This window comes from Melanotaenia boesemani, chromosome 11 (assembly GCF_017639745.1).
Source record: "Melanotaenia boesemani isolate fMelBoe1 chromosome 11, fMelBoe1.pri, whole genome shotgun sequence".
In the NCBI taxonomy this organism is placed as follows: domain Eukaryota; kingdom Metazoa; phylum Chordata; class Actinopteri; order Atheriniformes; family Melanotaeniidae; genus Melanotaenia; species Melanotaenia boesemani.
The window spans coordinates 100,471-127,965 of record NC_055692.1 but is presented as its reverse complement, the minus strand read 5'-3'; the positions used below and the strand labels follow the sequence as shown (position 1 = coordinate 127,965).

The 27,495-nt window shown below is 45.7% G+C and overlaps 3 protein-coding genes across 6 annotated transcripts in view; 1 reads left to right on the top strand and 2 right to left on the bottom strand.

Moving 5' to 3' along the window:
- Nucleotides 1-1,550: 1,550 nt before the first annotated feature.
- ydjc (YdjC chitooligosaccharide deacetylase homolog) lies at nucleotides 1,551-22,249 on the bottom strand. Of its 4 annotated transcripts, none has more exons than XM_041999840.1 (6): nucleotides 22,126-22,249; nucleotides 13,265-13,440; nucleotides 8,190-8,349; nucleotides 5,670-5,769; nucleotides 5,264-5,441; nucleotides 1,551-2,595 (listed from the first exon to the last, which is right to left on the bottom strand). In XM_041999840.1, exons 2-6 carry the CDS (start codon nucleotides 13,426-13,428, stop codon nucleotides 2,265-2,267), a joined length of 933 nt encoding a protein of 310 aa, XP_041855774.1. In that variant the 5' UTR covers nucleotides 13,429-13,440; nucleotides 22,126-22,249; the 3' UTR covers nucleotides 1,551-2,264. The 4 variants fall into 4 exon arrangements, with proteins under 4 accessions (XP_041855774.1, XP_041855773.1, XP_041855776.1 ...); XM_041999839.1 differs by lacking the exon at nucleotides 22,126-22,249 and adding an exon at nucleotides 21,724-21,968 and having other exon boundaries at nucleotides 1,567-2,595; XM_041999842.1 differs by lacking the exons at nucleotides 5,264-5,441; nucleotides 5,670-5,769; nucleotides 22,126-22,249 and adding an exon at nucleotides 21,724-21,969 and having other exon boundaries at nucleotides 2,470-2,595.
- A 302-nt stretch (nucleotides 22,250-22,551) lies between these two features.
- ak6 (adenylate kinase 6) lies at nucleotides 22,552-26,424 on the bottom strand. The gene is made up of 5 exons (XM_041998644.1): nucleotides 26,128-26,424; nucleotides 25,881-25,973; nucleotides 25,743-25,801; nucleotides 25,441-25,586; nucleotides 22,552-22,936 (listed from the first exon to the last, which is right to left on the bottom strand). Exons 1-5 carry the CDS (start codon nucleotides 26,156-26,158, stop codon nucleotides 22,747-22,749), a joined length of 519 nt encoding a protein of 172 aa, XP_041854578.1. The 5' UTR covers nucleotides 26,159-26,424; the 3' UTR covers nucleotides 22,552-22,746.
- The window catches only part of rad17 (RAD17 checkpoint clamp loader component), a 96,753-nt gene continuing 95,582 nt past the window's right edge, over nucleotides 26,325-27,495 (top strand). The window contains exons 1-2 of the mRNA XM_041998643.1: nucleotides 26,325-26,439; nucleotides 26,610-26,674. Coding sequence (XP_041854577.1) covers nucleotides 26,654-26,674 — 21 coding nt within the window. The 5' untranslated portion in view covers nucleotides 26,325-26,439; nucleotides 26,610-26,653. The remainder of the gene's footprint in view (nucleotides 26,440-26,609; nucleotides 26,675-27,495) is intronic.

The following is a 27,495-nucleotide window of genomic DNA, read 5'->3' as shown; positions in this document are numbered from 1 at the left end:
AGTTTGTTTTATAACTAGCAATAACCAGGTTAGTGTTGTATAACTTTTTAATAACCAGTTTGTTTTATAACTTATAATAACCAGGTTAGTGTTGTATAACTTTCTAATAACCAGTTTGTTTTATGACTTATTATAACCAGGTTAGTGTTGTATAACTTTCTAATAACCAGTTTGTTTTATGACTTATATAACCAGGTTAGTGTTGTATATCTTTCTAATAACCAGTTTGTTTTATGACTTATTATAACCAGGTTAGTGTTGTATATCTTTCTAATAACCAGTTTGTTTTATAACTTATTATAACCAGGTTAGTGTTGTATATCTTTCTAATAACCAGTTTGTTTTATGACTTATTATAACCAGGTTAGTGTTGTATAACTTTCTAATAACCAGTTTGTTTTATGACTTATTATAACCAGGTTAGTGTTGTATAACTTTCTAATAACCAGTTTGTTTTATAACTAGCAATCACCAGGTTAGTGTTGTATAACTTTTTAATAACCAGTTTGTTTTATAACTTATTATAACCAGGTTAGTGTTGTATAACTTTCTAATAACCAGTTTGTTTTATGACTTATTATAACCAGGTTAGTGTTGTATAACTTTCTAATAACCAGTTTGTTTTATGACTTATTATAACCAGGTTAGTGTTGTATATCTTTCTAATAACCAGTTTGTTTTATAACTTATTATAACCAGGTTAGTGTTGTATAACTTTCTAATAACCAGTTTGTTTTATGACTTATTATAACCAGGTTAGTGTTGTATATCTTTCTAATAACCAGTTTGTTTTATAACTTATTATAACCAGGTTAGTGTTGTATCTTTCTAATAACCAGTTTGTTTTATAACTTATTATAACCAGGTTAGTTTTGTATAACTTAATATAACAAGTTTAGTGTTTATATAACCAATTTAGTGTTTTATAACTTATAACCAGGTTAGTTTTTGATTTCAGTGGATTATGAGTTACTAAAATCCCGTGAGCCATAGTTTACGTGGATGCACTGATGTCTCACTAATAGGACCAGAATAACTCGGAGACCTCCACATCAGAAACCGTAACTGTGGACCACAGACTAACGTCCATGTCTGCAGATACGAGGTCATGAGGACTCCAGATGGCGAAACACAAAACAATTGCTGGATTTGTCTGCACCTTCCCTCTGGCTACACCTGGCATCGTCAGTGTTGACATGGTGACCAAATTAACACTGAATGGCCTTCAGCCTAGTCCGGTCTGGGAAATCCTCAGGCTGGAGGCTGGGAGTATTTGCTGGACCTTTCCTTTCAGGAAGAGGACAACATGGCCCATATCATTAGCTGGACTTGGACCACACTGCTGGTGGATTTGCTGTAGTAGCACTATCCATCTGCCAGGTGTTGCTCTCCTTGAGATTCCTTCACTGAAGGACTGAATGAAGTTTTCCCATCTGGCCAAATGAGTCTGCTCCTCTGAAGCAGTCCATTGTCCTCATGGATCACCGTCTGCATCTCTGCAACGACCACATGGTTTTTAGGAAGAGAAGCTAACCTGTCATCAATAAAACAAGCAATGCTAAGTCATAAATAATGACAGAGTAAATGCTAGTCAGCAGCTTTATTTTTTACCATCCTGTTGTAACAGAGGGGAAGCGTCTCTCCCTGGACAGTCCACAACGCAACCATAACACGTTAAAACATACAACTCAGGTTTATAGGGTAGAAATCGCTAAACTTCCTGAAGAATGTGCATTTCCCATGAGTCTTTGCTGTCTTGCACCGACCCAAATACTACAGTATTATTGGATGAAGCTCCTGCTCATCACTTCCTGTTTTAGTGTGTTTACAGTTTACAGTCATGACAGAAAAGTCTGAGCCACTCAGCTGACTGGCCCCTCAACCCGAACCCCAGATGGATGGAGGATGGACAGATGGATGGAGGGAGGGAGGGATGGATAGATGGTATGATGAATGGATGGAGGATGAATGGAGGATGGATGGATGATGAATGGATGGAGGATGAATGGAGGATGATGGAGGATGAATGGAGGATGGATAACCATATTTAAATTAAATTAACTGGATTAAATGGGCTTGTGTGCAGCTGGACTTGAACTCTTTTCTAAATTGTAAAACTGAATTTCTACGTTCTGACAAATGAAGCCATCATAGGGATGGTACCATATGGTGACATGAAACTCTTTAACCAGCACAGATTTCATAATCAGTTTGCATCTTACAGTGTGAATGTTTTCTGTATATAAAAGTTGATGCAACAACCGTCAGAGGTCTTTAAATCCACACAGCTGCACCCTCTCCTGGCTGTAAAGGGTTAGCAACGACGGGTCCCTCAACACGCTCAGTTCATGCAGTCTATCGGCCGACTGGGAGAATTCATCAGGACCCTGACCACAGCCACCTTCCTGGGGACGACTGGGGTAGCCCGGATGAACCATGAGCTCTGCAGTAATCACAGATTGACCACAGCCGGAGACTTTCCTGGAAGTACTACCCGAGGACTCTGCAGCCAAGGCATGCTGAAGGGCCCTGTGCAGGCTGGGGACGGACATGTTCTGACCCATGGTACTCAGTCCCAGGTACACATCTGGCCACCTGTAGACATCACAAAGATCCTGATTAGTGTTTGCTGCTGTTAATGAGACCAAGTCCAGACGTTCTGAAAAAACATCCAGCAACACATCCACAACAGCACTGATGAGGCTCTAATTCAGCTGTGACCCAACAATGTTCTGATTCTGATCCAGTACACTAGGTAGTAACAGGTGGGCCAGAGCAGCGTTGTGTGAATTTTTCAGGGAAGACGCCATGCGACCTGTGCTGAGACGATGCTGCAGGCTTTAAATGTAAATTAACCAGAACTGACTCAAACTAACAAAACTACAGCAATGTGTCAGCATCATGAGGCGCCGGGTCGCGGTGAGGCTGGCCGGTTCTGATGAGCCCGGTCGCGGTGAGGCTGTTTTATTTTATTCATTTAACCTTTATTTATACAGGTAGTCCCATTAAGACATGCAGCCTTAATTAATTTTTCAGTTTCAATTATTTAAAAGTAGGGATCAGGTTTATTGATGTACATTTTCATGTCAGTACAAGATTAGATTAGGTAGACGGGTTTAAAAGCTAAAAGCAGTTTTTATATAAATAAATTCAGGCTGTCAAAAATAATGGAGGAAACAAATTTTTTTTTAGTCACTGCGTTAATATTTTTACCGCATGATGAGCCCCATACCTCCATCATTTCTCCGTTACGACGGCGGGACGTGGAGAGATGGAAAAGATTAACCACACCTGAACTTTTCCTGTATTTTATTCTTTTTTGTTAAACTCATCCTGCGTTCTGGTTGGTAGAGTTCTGGTTCTGGTTGGTGAAGTTCTGGTTCTGGTTGGTGGAATTCTGGTTCTGGTTGGTGAAGTTCTGGTTCTGGTTGGTGAACTTCTGGTTCTGGTTGGTAGAGTTCTGGCTCTGGTTGGTGAAGTTCTGGTTCTGGTTGGTGGAGTTCTGGTTTTGGTTTGTAGATTTCTGGTTCTGGTTGGTAGAGATCTGGTTGGTGAAGTTCTGGTTCTGGTTGGTGAACTTCTGGTTCTGGTTGGTAGAGTTCTGGCTCTGGTTGGTGAAGTTCTGGTTCTGGTTGGTGGAGTTCTGGTTTTGGTTTGTAGATTTCTGGTTCTGGTTGGTAGAGATCTGGTTGGTGAAGTTCTGGTTCTGGTTGGTGAACTTCTGGTTCTGGTTGGTAGAGTTCTGGCTCTGGTTGGTGAAGTTCTGGTTGGTAAAGTCCTGGTTGGTGAAGTTCTGGTTCTGGTTGGTAGAGTTCTTGTTCTGGTTGGTGACGTTCTGGTTCTGGTTGGTGGAGTTCTGGTTTTGGTTTGTAGAGTTCTGGTTCGAGTTGGGGATGTTCTGGTTCTGGTTGGTGAACTTCTGGTTCTGGTTGGTGAAGTTCTGGTTGATAGAGTTCTTGTACTGGTTGGGGATGTTCTGGTTCTGGTTGGTGAACTTCTGGTTGGTGGAGTTCTAGCTTTGGTTTGTAGAGTTCTAGTTGTGGTTGGTAAAGTTCTGGTTGGTGAACTTCTGGTTCATGTTGGTGAAGTTCTGGCTCTGGTTTGTAGAGTTCTGGTTCTGGCTGGTAAATTTCTGGTTGGTGGAGTTCTAGTTTTGGTTTGTAGAGTTCTAGTTGTGGTTGATAGAGTTCTGGTTGGTGAACTTCTGGTTCTGGTGGGTGAAGTTCTGGCTCTGGTTTGTAGAGTTCTGTTTCTGGTTGGTAAATTTCTGGATGGTGGAGTTCTAGTTTTGGTTTGTAGAGTTCTAGTTGTGGTTGGTAGAGTTCTGGTTGGTGAACTTCTGGTTCTGGTTTGTTGAGTTCTGTTTGGTAGAGTTCTCTTTGGCGAAGTTCTGGTTCTGGTTGTTGGAGTTCTAATTTTTGGTTTGTAGAGTTCTGGTTGGTGAACTTCTGGTTCTGGTTTGTAGAGTTCTGGTTCTGGCTGGTAAATTTCTGGTTGGTGGAGTTCTAGTTTTGGTTTGTAGAGTTCTAGTTGTGGTTGATAGAGTTCTGGTTGGTGAACTTCTGGTTCTGGTGGGTGAAGTTCTGGCTCTGGTTTGTAGAGTTCTGTTTCTGGTTGGTAAATTTCTGGATGGTGGAGTTCTAGTTTTGGTTTGTAGAGTTCTAGTTGTGGTTGGTAGAGTTCTGGTTGGTGAACTTCTGGTTCTGGTTTGTTGAGTTCTGTTTGGTAGAGTTCTCTTTGGCGAAGTTCTGGTTCTGGTTGTTGGAGTTCTAATTTTTGGTTTGTAGAGTTCTGGTTGGTGAACTTCTGGTTCTGGTTTGTAGAGTTCTGGTTCGAGTTGGTAAAGTTCTGGTTCTGGTTGGTGAAGTTCTGGTTGGTAGAGTTCTTGTTCCGGTTGGTGAATATCTGGTTCTGGTTGGTAAATTTCTGGTTGGTGGAGTTCTAGCATTGGTTTGTAGAGTTCTAGTTGTGGTTGGTAAAGTTCTGGTTGGTGAACTTCTGGTTCTGGTTTGTAGAGTTCTGGTTGGTGAACTTCTGGTTCTGGTTTGTAGAGTTCTGGTTCGAGTTGGTAAAGTTCTGGTTCTGGTTGGTGAAGTTCTGGTTCTGGTTGGTAGAGTTCTGGTTAGTGAAGTTCTGGTTGGTAGAGTTCTTGTTCTGGTTGGTGAAGTTCTGGTTCTGGTTGGTGAAGTTCTGGTTCTGTATGTTAAATTCTGGTTCTGGTTGGTGAAGTTCTGTCAGACCCGTAAGTTCTGGTGAAACATACCTGAGTCCATGTTGTTGGAAGACAGGAACCGACTCCAGAGCGTCTTTCTCCACCTGCATGTAGAACCTTCGGAGGTGACCCGGCAGACCCGGGGAGCTGCGTAGATTCGGTTCCACCGGAACTCGAGTAAACGGGATCCTGAGATCAGAGAGGACCTGAGCAAAGACCTGACGGACCTCTGGACGATAAACACACACACACATATAGGTTTTATTAATCAGTGATGATCAATAACTGAAACCAGTCCTCAGTCCAGGAACCCAGATCAGAACCTGATTCTGCGTCTGGAGGATCAGAGGAAGAGGAACAGGAAGTGTTTTTTAATCTTCTGGGTCTTTAAGAAGAAAATCAGAAATCTGGAGCAGGTGTTTTTATTTTATTGATTGATTGGATGTTTATTGCCCACCTGGCAGGACGTGAACATGCTGGTGTCCGTCCATGTGGTGAGGAAGGTGACCCGTCAGCTCCATGAACTTCCTGACCTGAGCCCTCAGCTCTTTGTCCACCTGGAAGGGAAAACAGAGCCGGAAATCAGCCGATCAGCTGATCGTTTCATCACAACAATCAGCTGACGGCGTTCCGTCCTCAAACTCAAAGGAAACGTAAAAACACAGATCCGATACGCTGGCTGACCCATGCTGTGACGGGACGTCTGCTCAGGATGTTTGGAAAGTCGACCTGGATCTCCACGTTGTTCCCGGACGTGTATCCTCAGCTTCATGGAGAAATTATCTGACATTCGACTGTTAAACAGTTTCAGTCTTTATGGTTCTTGGTTAAATAAAAAGTCCCACTGAAATTAAAACTTCAGGAATTTTTATAACCTGGAATTTCTTTACCAGAGTGAAAGAAATACTGGTGTGGTTTGCATTTCCACTGTAGAGTTCTGGAAAACTGATTCAACTCGGCTGATGCTTGTGGGTTCATTGGTCGGACTCAGCTGTTTTCCTCAATTTCCTGTGTCCGGCATTCAGCTCTGCCAGCTGGTCGGATATTCGTCCACAGTTCCGACTGCAAGCACTCTGAATGTCGTCCTCCATAAATACGATAAATGAACTCGAGCCTGGACATCACGCTACGTCCACCTCTCATAGTTCCAACCTTCAAAACACTGAGATCAGTTTGTCTGCAGCCAAACACTTCAACATGCCAGGAACGGAAGTCCGGAACGCTCCAAGTATGTTCCACCAATCAGAATCCAGGGACATGTCCTAGTCCTCTACAAGCCGTTTTTTTTACCTGGTAATGTTGGTGCAAATATGCTGAGGTTTTGAAAGCAGGATTGTGAGAATTCTGCAGATTCCTGTAAATCCAGCTCTTCCAATTTGGGAAATTCCTGGATATGGAACAGTCAAGTCAATGAAGAAGACTTCTGCTAACGACAGAACTGGCGTCTGCACATCTGCCGGACCCAGGGCCTCATTCATCAAACTGAACGTAGCAAAGCAAACTACAGGCTGTGTCTGTGGCGCACTTCCACTTCCAGATTTATCAAAGCGTGCGCACGCACGTCCTCCACCTGTTTCCATTCATAAATCAGAATCAACTCTAAAGCGCTGCAGGTGAGGGACGCCTTGCCCCGCCCACATGGTGGCTATAAATGGTCAGGTGGACGCCTGTAATACATATTCATCACATCATTTCCATGACGAGTTGGAAGGGAAAATAGAGGGAAGAAGAGGAATATTTTGGGGTGTGAGACAGAGATCCCGATAGACCACGTTGGAAAAAGTAAAAATGTGTAACTGGTGGACACGGCGTGGACATTGCTGGGGTCAGAAAGACAGAATAGTGGCAGCAGGTGGAGATGCTGTCATCACAGAGTCAGAAGGAAGAAACGCCAGAGGAGTCGGAACATACGGATGGATATCTCAGTCGGTAGAACATCCGTCTGTCATGCAGGAGATGGAGGTTTGATTCCCACAGGGGTGAACAGTAACACCTTCCAGGTGGGACCTTCAGTAAGACGTTGCAGCCCACAGTAGATCGTTGTGGAGAAAAGCTGCTAGATGGCAGTAATGTCGTCTTTGGTTTTATTGTATAAAATAAACATGTACAGACACATCTGAGACTGGTAGCAGTTTATTTAGCGTTAAATAATATTTCTTTCTAGTATCTGGATGTTCCAGCTGGGTGGGCGGGGCTCCAGCTGTGGGTAGAGAGGGTGAGGCCAGAGACTCCACCCACCACCCAGCAGCCGTGTCCTCAGAGGAAGTCCTGCAGGTGCAGAGGGAACCATTGCCGCTATTAACCAGGTGGACAAGGAGCTGCAGGAGATGAAGATGGTCTTGATGGAAACTGGGACAACAATTATAGAAGGATTGTGTAAAAATACATAAATATATAAAGGAAATCCACATCTGGTGTGTTTCATAAGTGTTGCATCACTTCTAGACCTCCAGTCTGTCCCACTCTGCTGGACCTCAGAATAACAGACCAAAGCTCCCTTTCCACGTCTTCTTTTACTGACTGGCTCATGATGGCAGCAGACTCTCCACCTCATCATCTCCTCGGTTTTATTCTGGACCGTTGGTGTCGCCATTTCTCATTTTCCCACATTCTGTGCATATTGCGTGGAGGTAGGAACATTCTCCTGCCATGTTTGGTTTTTATAAATCCCAGAAGTTGACTATATGTGGCGTACGCCAGTTTTTGTTCCTACGCCAGCTTTAGAAATGAGGCCGCTGGTCTGCTCGCCTGCCGTTGGTGATGGAGGTTTGAGTCGTTTCAGATCATTTCTATATTCCTGTAACATCTCTGTGAAGCAGCAGAAACAGCTGGATGAACCTCCACGTGAACATGGAGGTGATGGATGACCGAGAACTCCTAGAGTTCATCCATCACTACAGATGCTGAAGGAACCAGAGCGGCGTATTAAAGCAGCATATTGATCTGAGGTACGAGGAGCACCCTGACCATGTCAGACCTGTTTCATGTCGAGATGACCTCTGTCCAGAGCCTGACGGAAGCCCATCTTCCCGAGGAAGAAGCCTTGCTGGTTGGTCAGGGTGGAGACCTGCTGGAGGGTCTGGCACACCGGATTCCCCTCTGAGAGGTTGGCATGGAGGCCGACGGGGATTTGATGTCTTAATCATAAAAACACAAGGAGAGAGGAGACGTTTGTCATTTCCTGTGTAGTTCAGTTTTTATTCTTGGGACAAAACAACAAAACAAATGAAGAGAATATTCAGATTACCAGGAAAGTCTTTAAATGGAAATTTATCTAAAAGAATTAAGAAAAACTTTGTTTAACTGTTAAAATAAAGCTAACATATCCTTAATTCTTCATTTTAATCCGTTACTACTAAACAGAAAAACATTTATTGAGCTAATTAACTTTCATCATCTTTTAAAAATTATTTATTCTCTTTAACATTTTTTCCAGATTGTTCCATAAACTAATTCCTTTTCCTGAGATTCATCGTTCTAAATCAGGTTCTACAGCAGTGGTTCCGAGCTGGGGTCCAGGACCTCCAAAGAGCACAGCCCGAGGCTTTGAACATTTGGAGCCCCTGATCTACCGAACTTTAGCAGGTTTTCTCAGTGGCGCCCCCTGTAGATGGCTAATTCAACATCATGTTCACCCTACCTGAACACTACATCTCTAGCCAGTAAGACATCTGATCTGGACTCTTTTCTCTTGTTCTGGTTCTTTCTTTTCCTCCGATAATGGCTTCCAGCTTTTCTTCAGAACGGCCAGTTTATTTATAGTCGCGTACTAGCATGTTGCTAGAGTGTTATTAGCATGCTGCTAGCATGCTGTTAGTGTGTTGTTAGTGTTCTGCTAGCGTGTTGTTAGTGTGCTGCTAGCATGCTGTTAGCATTCTGCTAGCATGTTAATAATATTAATAATAATAATAATGGATTAGATTTATATAGCCCTTTTCAAGGCACCCAAAGAACTTTACATTGTGAATCCATTATTCATCCACTCCTCACTCATACTTGGCGATGGTAAGTAACATGTGTAGCCACAGCTAGCCTGGGGCAGGCTGACGGAAACGTGGCTGCCAGTCTGCGCCCACGGCCTCTCCGACCATCACCCAACATTCATACACATTCATTCAACAGTGATGCCAACACTGGAGGCAAGGAGGGTTAAGTGTCTTGCCCAAGGACACAATGACAGATGACTGCGGGAGTGGGAATCGAACTGCCAACCTTCCGGTCACTGGACGACCTGCTCTAACACCTGAGCCACTGCCGTCCCCAAATGTTGCTAGTGTGTTGTTAGCATGCTGCTAGCATGTTGTTAGCGTGCTGCTAGCATATTGCTAATGTGTTGTTAGCGTGCTGCTAGCTTGTGATATGGTGTGTAAAATTGCTGCAGCGTCCCAGATAGAAGCGACGCTCCAGAAATGTAGACTTCACTGTGGAATCACATCACTTCTGTTAATGGCTAATAAAAGCGGTCAGATATGGCAGAATCAGTGAATTAAATATCAGAATTAATTAATTAATATGTGTTTTTTTTTTAACCTGTCCTGTCCAGCATCATAGCAGCAAAATGATAATCTGGTTGCTGTATCGTACTGAACAAATTTGCTCTGCCAAGGGGAGGCCTATGGGTACGGCTCCTCTTGATAATCTGATTCATTTATTTATTTATTTACTTTGAATCACGGAATCTATGTAATCTTGCTGGACCTGACCGGAGGGGACAGAAAAAGATGGAAAATAACAAAAAGAGCAAAAGGGAAAGAAGAAAGGAGACAAAAAGATCACAGACAGAAGGAAACGACCCTTCAATCCACACCATCACCAGACAACAAACTGTTACACCTGTACATGAACACACCAGAAAATTTCCTACAACTTTTACAAAAGCAGAAACACACACACAGAAAAAAACTAGTCATTAAGAGTTTTAAAATAATAACCAAATCAAAAAGACATATCATGAAAGTAGCATAACAGCGACCAGATACAAACCCACAGGAAAAATAAAAAGAAGAATTATCTCTTAGTATAAAAACCCACTGGACAACTCAGTGACTGTGTCAGCATGCAGAGGATGAGGAAGAGGAGTGATCAGTGATGAAGAGTGGTGAGTGAGATCGTGCAAATGCGACCACGCCTCCACGGAGGCCAGAGGCAGACCAGGGCCAGAGGCCCGGAGCACTAACCCAAGCTACCCCACCACAAAGACGACTCCAGCCCCACCCAACGGCCAGCAGAGGAGAGCCCCAGCAAGAGCCCCCCATGGTCTTGGGGCACAGGTCCCAGTGGGCCAAGAGGTGGCCGCCCCACCCCCCAAAGGCAGAGGGCCCGCAACATGCCTCGGAGGACCAGGCCCCAGACAACCACCATGCGTAGCCCAGCACACACCCCGATGTTCCAGCCGCACTAGGGCACCATCGACCCCCTCCCCACACCCCCTACTCCAATCTACACCCCATAGACCCCCACACTCACACCCTCCCCTGTGCTGTACCCAGAAGCACTCACCATCACACAGTCACGTCACACATAACCCACCCAACATGCCCAGTGGGGGACACCCCAGGCGGACAATAGGACAGCACACCACAAGCACCCCCTAAGCTAAGGAAGCCACTTGGGTGCCCCCCCCGGCTACACCCCACATGACGTGCACGCCTCCCAAATCCCTATGTGTGTCTATGTGTGTATGTAAGAGAGACAGAGAGAGCAGGGAAGAAGAGGGGTCCATGGATGTAAGTCCGAAGGGAAGAGAACCTCCCTCCGGATGGTGAGCTGCCAGCAGCACTAGGCACCCCCGTTCCCCAGGAGGCCCCCCAGGGCAAGACAGGCCAGAGGCAGCCGCCCCCCACGACCAGGCCACGCAGCGACTGCAGCCAACGAGGCGCCACCGACCCCAGAAGACACCAACCCACCAGACACCCAAGGGGGAAGGAGAGGAGCGGAAGGAGAACAGCGGGAGAGCCCAGATCCACAGCGCACCACCCCCAGGTCCACTCGGGCTCCCCCACAGGGTCATGTCATCCATCCTCACCCACCTACTCACCTATGATCTTACACACTCCCACTCATCCTAGCACATGCATACACACGCACACAAACACATCCCCACACCCACACAAACATCATCCAAAGCATAGACACACACACACAACATACAAGCATCCCTGCCTCACACCCCAGCACCTCCCCTTATAGTCCCCCAAATCCCACTCAGCCCTCCTTCAAACCCCTACACCCCTCCTGTCCCTGGGCCATACCCTGGGTCCCAGGGCGACAACCAGACACCAGGGCATGCACCAACCCACACCATGGCAGCACATCCAGGCAGGCCTAGACCCCAGGCACATACGGACCCCACCACCTCGGAGGGAGGGGTACCACCCACAGGCACCACAGCCCAGAACCCCCCCCCCGGAATAGCCTGGCTGCCCGGCCCAGAACCGACGCCCACCGACCCAGGCGTCACCAGTGGCCTCACCCCCCCCCGCCACGTGGCGACTCCAACCGCTGGCCCCCACAGCCCCCGACAGGGCCAGACCCAGAGCCACCCCCATTGCAGAGCAGCCCAGTCCCGCACCATGGGAAACCACAAAGAACCTGCAACCACCAGTCACTCCCGGCTCACCGTCTGGATCCTGGAAGTTTTAAAGGATTCTCTAGTATGTGGAGACTGGGATAATTTAGGCTGTGTTCGAATGTCCACCCGACTCCCTAACCCCTCATTTACTACATAGGGCTGCACTACTTAGAGACTCATTCTCTTGGTGATTCAGACACGAAGCTGCCTATATTTTTTCCTCACTGCAAACCACATGACTACCGCCGTTACCACGGCAACCAAAACCCGCATCAAGATGTCATTCCAAATCCAGTCCAAAGTTGTGCGTAAATATTTTTATTCCTTATGTTGTAGTTTATTCTTTGTTTGCTTATAGGTAATTTCATGCAGCTCAATTTTTTTTGCCTTTGCTCCATGTTGAGCTTCTGCCCGCAATGCATTGTGGTCTATATTGACCCGTCTAGTGACTATTGATGCTCACTTCTTGTCAAGATGCATTGTGGCTAATTTTCAGTGCCCTACTTTTTTCTCTCTGGACATTCGGACACTGACAAACTGGCGTGACCCCTATACAGGGCACTATGTAGGTAGGGAGAAGGGTGCACATTCGGACACAGCCTTAGTTACCCCTTCTAACTGAAAAATAATGCCCACGATCTCTGTCAAAAGATAAATAAATATGCAAAGTCTTGAAGGTCTGAGCGCTTCTAATTTACTACAGTTCCTGACAGTCTGCACCACATCCCACGCTGCCTCGCTGCTGTAGCCACCAAACATGTCTTCACTCGCCTGCACCAACGAGCACTTCAGCTTTCACTTCAGCGGTTTCCTCTTTGATCAGCAGCTTCTTCACAAGTAATGACCTTCATGTCCTGCTTTGCGTGGACCATTTGTAGCTGGTTTGGGCATGTTCACGGAGTCCCATTCAGGTGCACACATTTCCAACTAGTCTGTGGTCTATAAAGGGGAAATTGCTTGCAGGTGTGTGTGTGTGCATGGTTTTATGAGTTTGGCGTAAGCCATTTTCAGCTTTTGGGCGTACGTATACTTTTAGTTTTGATCTTACACTGATGTTTTATAAATGGGACCCCTGAACTGTACATCTCTCTCGACCTTGAAGAGGCCACGCTGTTCTTTAACAGGTCTGTAAACAGCCCCATGTCCTTGTTCATGACACATAATTTAATCCGGTGGGCCAGGTATTATTGGCAGTGGAGCAATTTTGGTCTGCAGGCCGCCAGTTGCCAACCTTGGTTATAAACAGTAAATTAGGAGAAAATAATCTGAACTCCTTCGTAATTTCCTGAGTTCAGGATATTTTTTTGGATCGGTGCCTCCTCCATCTGTTAAATGGTTGTATTCCACTTTTAATTTCATACTGGATTGATTTTTATGGATGGATGAATGAATGAATACTTTAATAAGCTCCTGAGGGAAAAGCTAATAAAATGATAATTATTTAATTAAATAATATTCGATCTAAGGATGACCCATTCTACCTAATAGCCAGATCTGCTGCCTCTCTGGCTGCTGAAGCATTAACCAGCAGAGAAACGTTGGAAATTCCTCCAGCCTGAAAACAATCCACGATTCCCTGGTTCCTCCTGGGACAGTAGCCGAAGTCATCTCCCGTGACCACCAGCATCAACCTGGGCTGCGGCATGATTGCTGCTTCCTGTGGTGGAAACACAAAAGAAGGACATTCATTACGTTTGCAGTTTGAAGCCTTCTGGTTTTCAACTTCAAAACAAGCCACCTGATGGACAGAGAAGGAAGGACGCCACCGTCACATGACCAACAATCTGACAGGACGTGGTCTGCAAACATTCACTTTGACTGGACTTCAGAGGTCTGAGTATTTAAGTCAAAGTCAGCTTTATTCTCAGTTCTGCAGCGTACAGGACAGAGTTCTCTCAAACTGGTGCATGAAATACAAGAATGAAGCCAAAAAAACAAACAGAACACATTCTATCACTGAGTAAACAAAACACGATAATAAACAGCCGAGGCAGATTACAGTCAGTACAACAGCAGAATGAGTGAGCTTCTGTCTAGTTAAACTGGTTAAACTGGTTAAAGTGGCTGTTCTTGTTCCTGAGGGGGTAAAAGTTCAGGTGCTGATGGGGGGCATCAGAGTCCAGGGTGTGTGGAAGGGGGGCAGATTTCAGCATCCTGACAGCCTGGTGGACCAAGCTGTCCCTCAGTCTACTGGTCCTGGTCCTGGCCTGCAGGCTCCTTCCTGATGGCAGCAGGCTGAAGAAGCTGTGTGACGGGTGGGCGGGGTCTCTCTCCATGTAGAGGGCTTTATGGGTGAGGAGAGGTGGAGATGTCTGCAGGGAGGTACCGAGGATCTTCTCATCTCATGATGCATTGGAGGGTCTTCCTGCAGAACGTGGAGCAGGTGTCGTACCACACGGTGGTGCCGCTGGTCAGGACACTCTTCATGGTGCCTCTGTGGGAGGTGCACATGATGGGGGCAGGGCTCCAGCTTTCCTCAGGTTGTGGAGGAAGTAGAGGCGCTGGTTGGCTTCCTGGGCCAGTGATGTGGTGGTGATGGTCCAGGAGAGGTCCTCTGTGATGTGCACACCCAGGAACTTGGTGCTGCTCACTCTCTCCACCGTAGCACATTGATGGTCGGAGCTGCATGCTGGGGGCGTGGTCTCCTGAAGTCCACAACCATCTTCTTCATGTTCAGATTGTTGTGCTCACACCACAAGGCCAGACGGTCCACCTCACTCCTGTAATCTGGCTCATCCTCGTTGCTGATGAGATCCACCACAGTCTATCATCTGCAGACTGGATGAGGAGGTTAGAGCTGGGCAACGGTGTGCAGCCGTGGGTCAGCAGAGTGAAGAGGAGGGGGCTCAGCACACATCCTTGAGGCACCCCTTGTTCAGTGGGTTGATGCTGGATGTGTTCCTGCCGACCTGAATGGATGGTGGCGGTTTTTCTTCCTGGTTCTGATCCCGGTGGAGATTTTCCTTACAGATGTGTTATCATTTCCATCAGTGGGTCAGTGGCCCAATGGACCAGTGGACCAGTGGATTCTAACTTCCACATAGACTGAGACAGTGGTTTTCTTCCATGATGCACCTGTCTCCTCCGCAGTAGTCTTCCCTTCTATGTAATACCCCTTAGTATAAGATTCAATCGGAACCTCTTGCTCCAGTCTGGTAAAATGACCAGCGTTATGTCAGCGGTTGCCATGGTTACTTCAGTTATCGGTGGAACCAGGAACTAAGAGATGCTCAGTCCAGACCAGCAGTTTTTCTGCAGGTTCTCCTTTTCATTTACAACAATAATGTAACAGCCCCACCCACCCTCCGATCCCACTACCACATGCACCCCGATGGTTACAAAGAAATGTATGAAGAAATGAGCCACGAAACAGCTGTTAATTTACTGGCTGCTGCTTGGCAACTGTAGTTAAATCCATGACCAGAAGGAATCATATGACCCTCTGCTACAGCATGAGGCCTTTGATTATGGCTTCCTGCTTCTGTCCCCTACTGATGCTTGCTGCTTCGCTCTCCCCTCTGCTTGCATTTTTCTGCCAATATTCTTATTTTTCTACAGAAGAAACTCATGAGAAACGACTCCTGGATACTCATTAATAACTGGGACTGTATTTTGTGGTAGCTTTGGTTGGATACTGCTATTTTTTAAGACTCTTACAATCTTGTCAGTGTCGCAGTGTGGCCGACCACTAGAAGAAGCTTTATCTACAGTTACTCAGGAGCTAAAGCTAACTAGCTGCAAGATGACTCCCTTCTCTACAGATGACTATCACAAACTTCTACAGAGGATCAACATGCTGGAAACAAAGATTCAACAGCTCGAGGTGAATATGGAAGTGAATGGACTGTGTGGAAATGAAACAACCTTGCCTTTAATAAAAAACAGCGGACAATATTGTGCTAACACACAGCTAATTAGCACAAACTTAGCTGGAAAGAAAAAGGAGGACAATGTACGAGGTAATAACTCTTTCACTGATAGTTCTAACTGGAATGCTCTTGGTGCAAAGCCAAAGAGTAAATCATCTCACAGGGAAATGGGAGGACGAGTAACAGGCAGAGCCCAGTTTGCTGAGATTAGTGACGCGACCGGCTGGCTTGCTCTACCATCCAGACCAAGCACCCCCTCAACCCCTCTCATTAGCAAGACACAGTCGGGCCAGTTATCAGAAGGAAAACAAATACATCCTCTCCACAACAACCGGACATGCAACTACAGAACAGGTTTGCACCACTGCTGCAGGATTTTGGATCTACATCTGATGATCAGAATGAAATCTCCCTACACACCGAGGTCAGACCAAAAAACAAATCAAAAAGTAAAAGGCAACAAGAAAAGCAAATGGCTGGGCCTCAGACTCTGATTGTTGGTGACTTTGGTGTGAAAGATGTGAGAAACGTGGAAATTAACTAAAGCCGTGTGCTTTCCCAAGGATATGGTATCAGATGTGAGAGGCAAAATTAAACAAATTGTGGCTGCGCACCCAACTGTGGAAAAGCTCATCCTGCATGTGGGGTTGAATGATGTTATGAAACAACATCTGAGGAGCTGAAGCAGGATTTTACTGAACTGCTGGATACGATCAACTGTCTGGATGCCCGGATATTCATCAGTGGCCTGTCCCTCCCATCAGAGGCGAAGTGGAGCGATCCAGCAGGCTGTTTAGTCTGAATACATGGCTGTCGGCTGTACCACACAACCAGTTAATTTATAGACAATTTCAGCTTCTTCTGGGACCACAGGAACTTTTTTTTTTAAGCCAGATGGATTCCGCCTGAACAGGTCAGGAGTGAGGCTGTTCGCCTACAACCAGGTTTATTTTCTGAACAGACTCAGTCCTCAGAGAAGGAAAACAGACAAGAGAGACCAGAGCAACGTGATGAGACAGTTTAGAAGAAACCTGGAGAAAAACCACCTCAGCCCCTCCTGAAGAAAGCCCCAAAGCTTCCAGCGAGGACCCACCCCCTTCATCTCATCATACTTCATCCAGGTCACCCTCCCTCTCCGCATCCTCCCCACCCCTCCTAGACTTCACCTCCCAGATGGAGGAGCTGGTCACTATGGCAACCAAACTAACCCCATGCCCCAGTATGTTTTTGTCCCGCACAAACCCCCCACCAGAGCAGCTACAGGGAGGGCGCCCAGCCCCTCCTATACCACCGCCAGCTTCATGTTTGGGATGTATGATGTGTGGAGGGTCCAGGCTGCCTGGAAAATGGCAGCCATGGTTTCCAGGACCAGCTGGATCCCTGTTTATCAGAAGGTTCAAAATTATCTGTACTGTTTGGTAACAGAAGGAGAAAAGTGGCTCGGTCAGAACACAGAGAGCTGCTTTCTAAAAGGTTTCTAGGTAGAGTTAACATCCCCTGTGGGCCACAGCGTGCCCCCAAACATAGGGTAAACAATTCCAAACCCATTAAGTTAGCTTTATTAAATGTTAGGTCATTAGCAGGGAAAACATTTTACTTAATGATTTTATAACTTAGCAAAACTTGATTTTATGTTTTTAACTGAAACTTGGTTAAACCAAAATAACAGAGCTGCTGCTCTTATCGAACCAACCCCTCCCAACTTTAGTTTTATCAGTGAGGTCAGACTGAACAGGAGAGGAGGAGCAGTTTTATTTAATGAATCATTTCAGTGTAAGCAGTTATTTCTTGGGAGTTTTACTTCTTTTGAATATGTGGCTCTTCAGTTGAAAGCTTATTATAAAATAATATATCTAAATTTCTATAGACCACCAGGGCACTAAGCAGAATTTTATGGTGAGTTTAGTGACCTGCTGCTACAATCTGTTTAGACTTTGACTGTGTAATTATTGTTGGTGATTTTAACATCCATGTAGACAACCCTCAGGACAAAGCGACTAAAGATCTGGGTAACAGTCTAGAGAACGTTGGGCTGACCCAGCATATAACAGAGCCCACACACATTAAAGGACACACTCTAGACTTGGTGATTTCTAAGGGTTTGGATGTTTCCATGGTTACCGTGTGTGATGTGGGCCTGTCTGATCATTACTGTGTTTTCTTTGAGTGTACAGTTCCTGTTCACACTAATGTCTCAACAGAGATGATCACAAAACGCTGTATAACTAAAAACACGACTGATGTTTATCCAGATCTTCTCTTTAACACCTGCCCTGTTAGGGGGTTCAGCCAATGAACTTGTTTTAATGCTAACATGCTAAGTATTATGGATGCTACTGCTCCTGTTAAGGTGAAGGTCGTCTCTGTGAGGAAAAGGTCTCCATGGAGAAATTCCACACTGGTGAGAAATGGAAAAAGAGAGTCGGAAAGCCGAGTGTAGATGGAGAAAAACACATCTACATGTTCATTATGACATAAAGAGAAACTTCACTCTTATAATTTACACCTGAGGAAAGCAGGAAGTCCTGTTTCTCTGACATTATTAGCAAAAACTGTCATAAGACTCGGGTCTTATTCGCTGCTGTCGACAGGTTAACAAACCCTCCTGTGTCAGTAGCACCTGAACTTTATTCCACCAAGGCTGCAATGAGTTCGCCAAATTCTTCACAGACTAAATCCAGAATATCAGACCAGCAGCAGGTTCAGGAGACATACTGGTCCATGAAAACCAGTTTAACCACCATGACACAGTTTAATCCATTAACAGCAAAGATCTGGACGACATCTTACATCAGCTTAACTTCTCTTGCTGCTTGGCCATCCTGCCCACAGGTTTCTTCAAAAAGGTCTCAAAGACTCTGGAACGAGCTCTGGTCCAGATGTCAACTGGTCTTTAATTTCAGGCATCTTCCCAGAGCTTCTAAAAACAGCTGTAATCAAACCCCTGCTAAAAAGAGACAATCTAGACACAAATGAGCAACTACAGACCGATCTTAGATCTTCTGTTTCTAAGTAAGATCATCAAAAGCAGTTTTTCATCAGCTAAACGACTTTTTAACTAAAACAACTGCTACGACGTCTTCCAGTCAGGTTTTAAACGGCACCACAGCACCGAGATGCTCTGACCAAAGTCATTAATGACATATGTTTGAATACAGACGAAGGAAAAATGTAAGTCTTTGTCTTACTGGACCTCAGTGCTGCATTTGAACCAGTCGACCACAATATATTACTCCCGACTGGAGAACTGGGTGGCCTCTCTGGCACTGCACTGGTTTAAATCTTAGAGAACAGGAAGTACTTTGTGTCAGTAGGTAACTTTACATCTGAACAGACAAGAATTACATGTGGAGTTCCCCAAGGTTCCATCCTGGGGCCTCTTCTGTTTAACATCTACATGCTCCCACTGGCACAGGTCATAAAGAACAACATTAAGTTACCATAGCTACGCAGATGACACACAGGTATATATTACAATGTCGCCAGGAGACCGAGGCCCCGTACAGGCTCTTGGTAAATGTATTGAGGAGATTAATGACTGGATGTGTCTGAACTTTCTTCAGTTAAACAAAAACAAAACTGAGGTGATGGTTTTTGGAGCCAAAGAGAAACGATTAAAGGTCACCACAGAGCTTCAGTCTATACACCTAAAAACCACCAACCAGACCAGAAATCTGGGTGGATTGATGGACTCAGACCTAAACTTTGAGAACCACATGAAGGGAACCACAAAGTCAGCCTACTATCAGCTTAAGAACATATTGTAGTGTGGGTGGCGCTGACACTTGATGAGTAATGTGATCCACCTGTGGGGGGAGTGATTGAATACAACGAGGGGTATTGAGAGGAGATAAATGAGAGGTGAGGGAAGAAGGAAAAAGGGCTGGAAGCGGGTGCAGAAAACTGGAGAGAAGCTGGTTGATTGTGAACTGGAGCTGGAGAAGCGCACCGTGGCGGGTGGGTGCTGTTCACAGCTTATAGTGTTGCCGGCAGCAAAGACAGCTGAGCAAGGGAGCTTCGTCGTGCTGGCTAGGAGGGGACGCTGGGTGCCTCCTTTAGACAGCGATAGGGACCGGGATTAGAGTGTGCCTTGCCTGCGGGCCTAAGCTCCCTGCGACATCCTGATAACAGCTGCACGAGACGCCATCCAGCCTGCAGCCAACATGTCCGACCTGACCCAGAGTTGATGACGCCTTCCTGCCCTGTGGGAAATTCCTGTATCTAGACCCCACGGCGGGGTCTTGTCGTCAGACCGGGGGAGGATAAGTCTGATTCTTTTAACCATACCTTACTTTTATGTGTGTTAGTCCATTGGATATCCAAGCGATGTATTTTGATTATTTTGACTCTTTTTAGGACTTATTAATTCACATCGTCTGAGTCGTCGAGCATTCAAAAGAGGCAGCTAAACCGGATGAGCAGCGCTTTGCTTCCCCCTAGTGACCAAAGGGTTATTCTATTTTGTTTGCTTATGGTTGTAGTGGCTCTTCTTGGGGTGGTGTGGGAGTGAATCCCCTGATTTGCAGTGTACTGCTGGCAGAAAGCCTTGTGTGCCGTGCCTTTTTGAGGGTGTGTGACCTGCTTTCCTTTTGTGTGCAGAGTTGGTGTACGGGACAGCGGAGGAGCTGCCTAACCTGCTGAAGTGCCTCTGCTGATCCGCCAGACCGGACGTCTTATGATAGATATTGGTTTTGTTATGTCTAAATAAACTTTTGTATTCAGTTATTTTAAGTGGGTTGTGGTGAGTGCTCCCTTTGCCACTGGCACCGGACCAGACCGGATAAACTAAGGTGGTGGCAGCGGAAACATTGAATACTAGGAAAAAACTATTACCATATCAAGGGTAAAGATCTGATGTCTCAGCAGGACCTGGAAAAACTAGTCCAGCTTCCATCTTTAGTCGGCTTGATTATTGTAACAGTGTTTTTACAGGTTCTACCTAAAACATCAGTCAGACACCTGCAGCTGATAAAGAACTCTGCTGCTCCAGTCCTCACTAAGACCAAGAAAGTGGACCACATCAGTCCAGCTCTGAGGTCTTTACACTGGCTGCCGGTCCGTCAGAGGATAGACTTTAAAGTTCTGCTGATGGTCTAGAAAGCTCTGAATGGTTTAAGACCAACATACATCAGAGACCTCTTGACCCAGTATGAACCTACCAGAACCCTCAGGTCATCTGGATCCAGGTTCTTATCAGTTCCAGACTCAGAACCAGACATGGAGAAGCTGCATTCAGCTTCTATGCTCCACATGTCTGGAACAAACTCCCAGAAAGCCTCAGATCAGCTGAAACACTCAGTTTATTTAGATCCAGGTTAAAGACCCACCTGTTCTCTGCTGCATGGACTAGTTTTTATTTACAGTCCAGATCTGGATCTGGTTCGTTAAACTTATTTTATTGCTTCTGCACCCTGCTGGAATGTTTTATGTAAAACACTTTGAATTGTCTTGTACAAGAAATAAATTTGCCTTGCCTTTAAACCAGGAAACTCTACAAACTGGGCAGCTGAGCTGAGGGTTCGATTCTGCTTCAGTAAAACATCTGCTTTATACGACAGGAGAGTTTATTTCTAAAGGAATCATCAGGCTCCTCTCTGTGTTCAGGATGAGACGTCCAGTACCTGGTCCAGTACCTGGTCGGTTCCCTGGTCCATTCCCTGGTCCAGTACCTGGTCCGTTACCTGGTCCATTCCCTGGTCCAGTACCTGGTCTAGTCCAGGGCGAGATGGGCCTCATCATGTTGGTTTCTTTTTATTTATTTATCTTTTAAGCTCATCTCAGTGTTGTTGATTCTTATTGGTGCTTTTCATTAATTTGTCCATGTCCATAACCCTATCAGTGCAAAACCTCTAAGTTTGATTTACTTTGCTGCCCCCCTGGTATAACTCTAGGCCCCTGTAGGGGACACGCCCCCAAGTTTGGGAAACACTGTCCAGACTAAGTTAGACCAGAGCTTCTGACCAGACCCAGACTAAGTTAACCCTAGACTCTGAGTTAGCTGAATCTCCTTTCTGGAACAAGCCACTGGTTTCCTCTTCAACCCTCTCAGTTTCCCCAAAGACGCATCTTACCCATTAGACGTCCTTCCAGGTGAGTCCGACAGGAACAGAACCGAGCCGAACCGAGACCCCGAACTGACTACATCCTGGAAAAATGCTTCTGGTATACTAACAAACCTAAAACTATTAAAACAAGACGGAGTTTCCGGAAACGAGCCGTCAGCTGGAAGAGAACCTGGAGAACAGGTGAAATATTCCTGAGCAGAACCCTGATCACGGCGCTCTCAGGAAGCCGGAAGTACAGCGTTCTGCAGGAGTCATGTGATTTCCGACCTTCGTCATGCGTTGTCAACCTGCCTTGACGGGGCGGGTTTAATTTCATTCTTTCTAGACGTGGAGAAAGATCCGAAATCCACAGCCTCTGTGTCGGACTGTTTCTGCACCAGTCGCTTCGGTCCAGTTTCGTAGTCTTACCCGGACTTTGGTTCAGGATCGGTTCTGACGAGGATATGGTAGCACACTCCTTCAGCTGACCCCCTGTTGATGTCAGGTCAGTTACCTGTTCGCCACCTGTCACCACCTCCACCTGCAAACCGCAGACCAGTCCGGAACTACGGAAAGCCGTACGGGTCAAATGAACCTGGATTATAAAATTACAGATTTTTACACACACACACGCATACATATATACACACATGTGTGTGTATACACACACACATATATATATATATATATATATATATATATATGCATATATTCTGTATACACGTCAGACCAGTGAGGTTTTGAAGTCTACTTTTGCCAACCAGCTCCAGTCCTCTAACCTCCAACTAACCACAGATTCTCTAATGTTTGTTCCCACAAGTTTTCTTTGTCTATTTCAATCAGAACAACATGAAACTTAAAATTATTTTATTTTCTCTGAACAGAACAAAGTTTTTTACATTTGTTAGTTGGTTGCTGGAAACGGGGGTTCAAACACTGCCTGTAGATCTGATTTCTGAGGTGGTCTGGTCTGGAAAGGAAGTGGTCACTGTCCACTTTGTGAGACATGAAGAAAACATCTGGAACACTACAGATGCAATGATTCAGGTTCTAGTTATGGTCCTTCATCCACTGTTCAGTCCACTGCACCATCTGCTCCAGGTTCCTCTCCAGGTCTTCGGGTGTGTTGCTGGGCAGCTGGTGGACGATCTCCTGGCTGTAGGCCTCCATGGCCTCCTCGTAGATGGTCTGGAAGATCTCACACTGCACGTTGTCCTGCAGCTTCTTTCCTGTGTAGCCCCTGTTAGTCAAACAGCAGACACACAGTTCAAGAGTTCATGCACACACAACTCTGTGCTACCTCTGTTCAGCCTGAGGTCCTGAACAGGACGAGGTCCGGTGGTTCTGCTACAGGTGTTCATGGTTTGGACGTCCATCCACACAGGAAGTGGAGTCTGAAACCACTGATCTTCTAAACAGCTGCAAACAGCAACTTTTCCCTCCATCTGAACAACCGAGACACGGATGAGATACGACCTGATGACAGCGTCACACCAGCAGCCGTCCACCACACCGCTGCCACGTTCACACAAGTGTTGTAACACACGCCGTGTTTCCATAAAGTTTAAATCTTTAAATAAACCTAAACCTTTTTTGTTCATGCTGAAATAAGTTTGATGTGACTAAAAAATAACTGTTCTGCTGGACAAAAGAAAAACTAGAGCCATGTTTTTGCCTTTAACGTGTTTAAAAGTGAAAACATTAACGTTTTAGGTTATAACTGAATAAATTGTCTATCTTTCATTACTTTTTACGCAGTCTTGGAGTTAAATTAGTTTAAGATCCTAAAAACTGAATTCTCAAAAAACAAAAACCCAAAAAAAAAAAAAAAAAAAAAACAGAATATGGGAAAAATGAAAACGGATTTCATAGGATCTGACACTCCACGTTTCTAAAGCTTTCAGGACTCCAGCGAACCACAGAAAGCCCAAAACATGGAACTGTGGCGAACCAGGAGGTCACAAAAGACCCCACAGCGACATCCAGCAAGCTACTGACCTCAGTTAGGGTCTATAGTCATGATCCACCATCAGGAAGAGACTGGACAAACATGCCCGCCATGGCAGAGGTCCAAGAAGAAAACCACAGCTGGACAAAAAGAACATTAAGACTCGCCTCCAGTTAGCCAGAAAACATGTGGATGACCCCCAAGACTTCTGGGAAATACTCTGACGAGATAACAGCTGAACTTTCTGGAAGGTGTGTGCCATTACACCTGGAGTAAAAGTAAGACGGCATTTCAGAAGAAGAGCATCATACCAGCAGTGGAACACTGTGGTGGTAGTGTGATGGTCTGGGCCTGCTCTGCTGCTTCAGACTTGCTGTGATAAATGGAAGCATGAATTCTGCTTCTACCAGACAGTCCTGAAGGAGAGGGTCCAGCCATCTGTTCATGACCTGAAGCTGAAACTAACTCGGGTTCAGAGCAGGACGACGATCCCAAACACACCAGCAAGTCCTCCTCTGATTGGCTGAAGGAACACAACATGAAGACTCTGGAGGGGCCTAGTCAAAGTCCTGACCTGAATCCTACTGAGGTGCTGTGGCGTGACAGCAGTTCTGCAGTGATGCGTGGAAACTCCTCCACAGAAAGTTGTCGCAGACACCTGAATGCTGCTGCTGAGGGCGGCCCAGACAGGTGGCAGGCTGAGAGGCATCACGGGTCCATGCGGGGCCATGCAGGGTTAGAGCTTTTTCCCTTAATAATAAAAAACTGCATTTAAAGACTGCATAAGTTTTACTTGTGTTGTCTTTGAGTAATATTTATTTTTGTTTGATCTGAAACATTTAAGTGTGACAAACATGCAAGAAATAAAGAAATCAGGAAGGGGTAAACACCTTCACAACGCTGGGTTTTGAATCAAGGGTTCATTGTAATTACAGGATTGCGAAGATGCTGCTGTCATTCAGTGATCTGAAAAACTGCATCAGACCCCGAAGTCTGTTGAGAACAAATGATCTGCCATCATTTTTAAATGAATAAAGAAGAGAAATGTCCAGCTTTATAATCCATGAATAAGTTAGTCAGGAAGCCGGTGCTTTAGAGTCAGATTTAATACCTTTATAAAAATATATAACCTGGAAAAGGGGGAAAAGGTCTGTCTCGTAATAATTACGAACTTACTTCATTCACTCAGGCAGTGGCATGAATCAGCTGTCCAGCCTGCATGTTACAAGACAGATGAACAGACGGTACCACAGACAGCATCCTGCTGGTGTAGCCTGAACATTTCAGTACGACTTTATCATTATAACATCAGTATTGTTAACATCCTGAACCACATGGATCCCAGTTTCAGAGCCAGCAGCAGGTCCATCGTCGCGTCCCGATAAGGCTGAGGATGTGAAGCTGATGGAGGCAGTTTTTCAGTTTACAATCATCTGCACCGGGTTCAGGTGAAGAAGCTCAGTAACATTTCCATCTAGCAGCTTCCCTTCTGCTTTCTGTCATTCTACACACAGGTTGACATCATCTGTCTAGGGTGTCTGGTTCTGTCCTTGTAGCAGAGAGAGAGATGGAAGATGAAAGTGAAGAAACAGGAAGGGAAGGTTTCTCTGAAGGAAGCAAGGAGGCTGAGTAATGATTGCCATACTACGGCCCTGACGCTGATGCTCCAGCATGTTCACTGGAACGGTATAGATGCACCCCTTTCTGGGAAAGCTTCATCTGGACCAAAAACTGTTCTGTCCACCTGAGTTACCATGGTAACTAGTGCTGGAGAACCTCAGGATTGGTCTGTTTACCTGTTCTCCAACCGGGTGTACAGCAGAGTGTTGTCCGTCCGGAGGACGAAAACAATGTGGAACCAGCGCTCCGGAAAAAGGTCACAGCCGTGATAGTCAACAATCACACCACCACCCTCCATCTTCTCCTCCAGCTCATCCACCACCTGCAGGATCCAGGAGAAGCACGTCATTCCCACATCATTCCAGCATTATTCCCACATCGTTCCATCTCTGTTTAAATTTCTTCATATGAATGTGTCTTCAGGTCTAAATCTGGTGGACCATGAAGTTTTCACAGACCAGATCAAACTGAAACTCACCCGGTCCTCGTCCAGAACCGGACACTGGTACTCTTCATCGTAGCCGTCATACAGCTGACCTGAGGACACAAATCCTCTGATTTAATAAAACACGATCCATAACCAACCGGAGGAGGAGGAGGGTGAAGGTTAGCTCACCTTCCTCCGCCATATCGCCAACGTTCACAAAGGTCAGTCCGGTCCGCTTGGCCAGCTCCTTCCCCAAAGTGGTTTTTCCTACTCCAGGAGTTCCTGTGGATCAACAGAGGAGTTCTGATGAGGTCTGATTATGATGATGATGAAGATCTCTGAAGAATCAGCTGACAGGAAGCTCGGGTCGCGTGGGGCTGGGATCAGATTCTTTTTCTGATCTGATCCTGTAACTGAACCCGGTCAGAAACATCACCTGTTAGAAGAATGTTCGGCCGCTTCGTCATCTTCACGGAGTGTGCGCGCACCCCCCACGTGTCGTGGACGAGCCCCCGAAAACAAAGTAAAGAGATGGTTACGTCACTTCCTAACGGGTAGAATAGGTGGGTCCGAGAAGAACCAGAACCAGAAAACCCGAAACATAAACGAACTTCTTTTGTTCCGAGTCAGTCCCACATACACACGCTGCCGTAAACCCAGGCTTCACGGCACTTCTACGTCAGTTAGAGTCTGTTTGCGGCATTTCCGGCGCTGAAGTTAAAACTTTAATCCGCAGAAGCAGAAAGAGGTAAAACAAAAGGGGAATATATAAAAAATATTAGTTTGGCTTAACTGGATTGCCCGAGTTTGTTATGAAAATATTAAGAAGTTAAATACACTATGACAACGGTAAAGAGATGAGCTTGATAATAAATAAAAACAGGTTCGTTTCCTTTCGTGCTTGGTTGTCTATTCCAGGTTGAGACGCAGCGCGTGAACGTTCATCCTCCTCATCCTCCAGGATGAACCAGATTCCTGTCAGAGTAAGTCAGCAGAGGGTTAAGGGTTAGACCCGAACCAGAACTGCAGGGCTGCCAGCTCTCAGCATCGGCCGTGAGACTCACGCATTTGAGTGACTTCTCACGCAGAAACACACATCAAGAACAATGGCGGCTAATCAGGAGGTTCGGGAAGATTTCCCAAAACAAAAATTAAATAAGAGGGAATGGGCCTACGATATGGTCTATCTGAGAAGAATAAATAGCAGTGATGTGCGGATCAATGGTGAAATATCTATTCATCCTATACCAGCATTTATATAACTGAACTTACAGGGTTAGTAGGGAACTACTTCTTCTGCCTGTAGGCAAATGAGAAAAAGATGCAGCATCGGGTCTCTGCAGCGGTTCATCCGCTGCTCAGTGATCAGTCCCACACGGAGCAATGGCTGGAGATATTCCAGCTCCACAAACAGCAGCGATGCAGATTGATGTGAAGACAACAAACTTAATTAAACATCAGAGAATCTACCAGAACACTGAACCGAGGTGATGATGTAAACTAATGAAGAGGAGGACAGTTGCTGCTAGGGAGGAGACAGACGTTACTCCTGTGGTGCTGCAGGCAGGTACTACCTAACTTTCTGATGGGAACTGACTGGCTGGGAACTTTCTGACTGGGAACTGCCTGACTAGGAGCTGTTTGACTGGGAGCTGTCTGACTGGGAACTGCCTGACTGGGACTTGGAGCTGTTTGACTTGGAACTTTCTGACTGGGAACTTTCTGATTGGGAACTTTCTGATTGGGAAGTGTGTGACTGGGAGCCGTTTAACTGGAACTTTCTGACTGGGAGCTGTTTGACTGG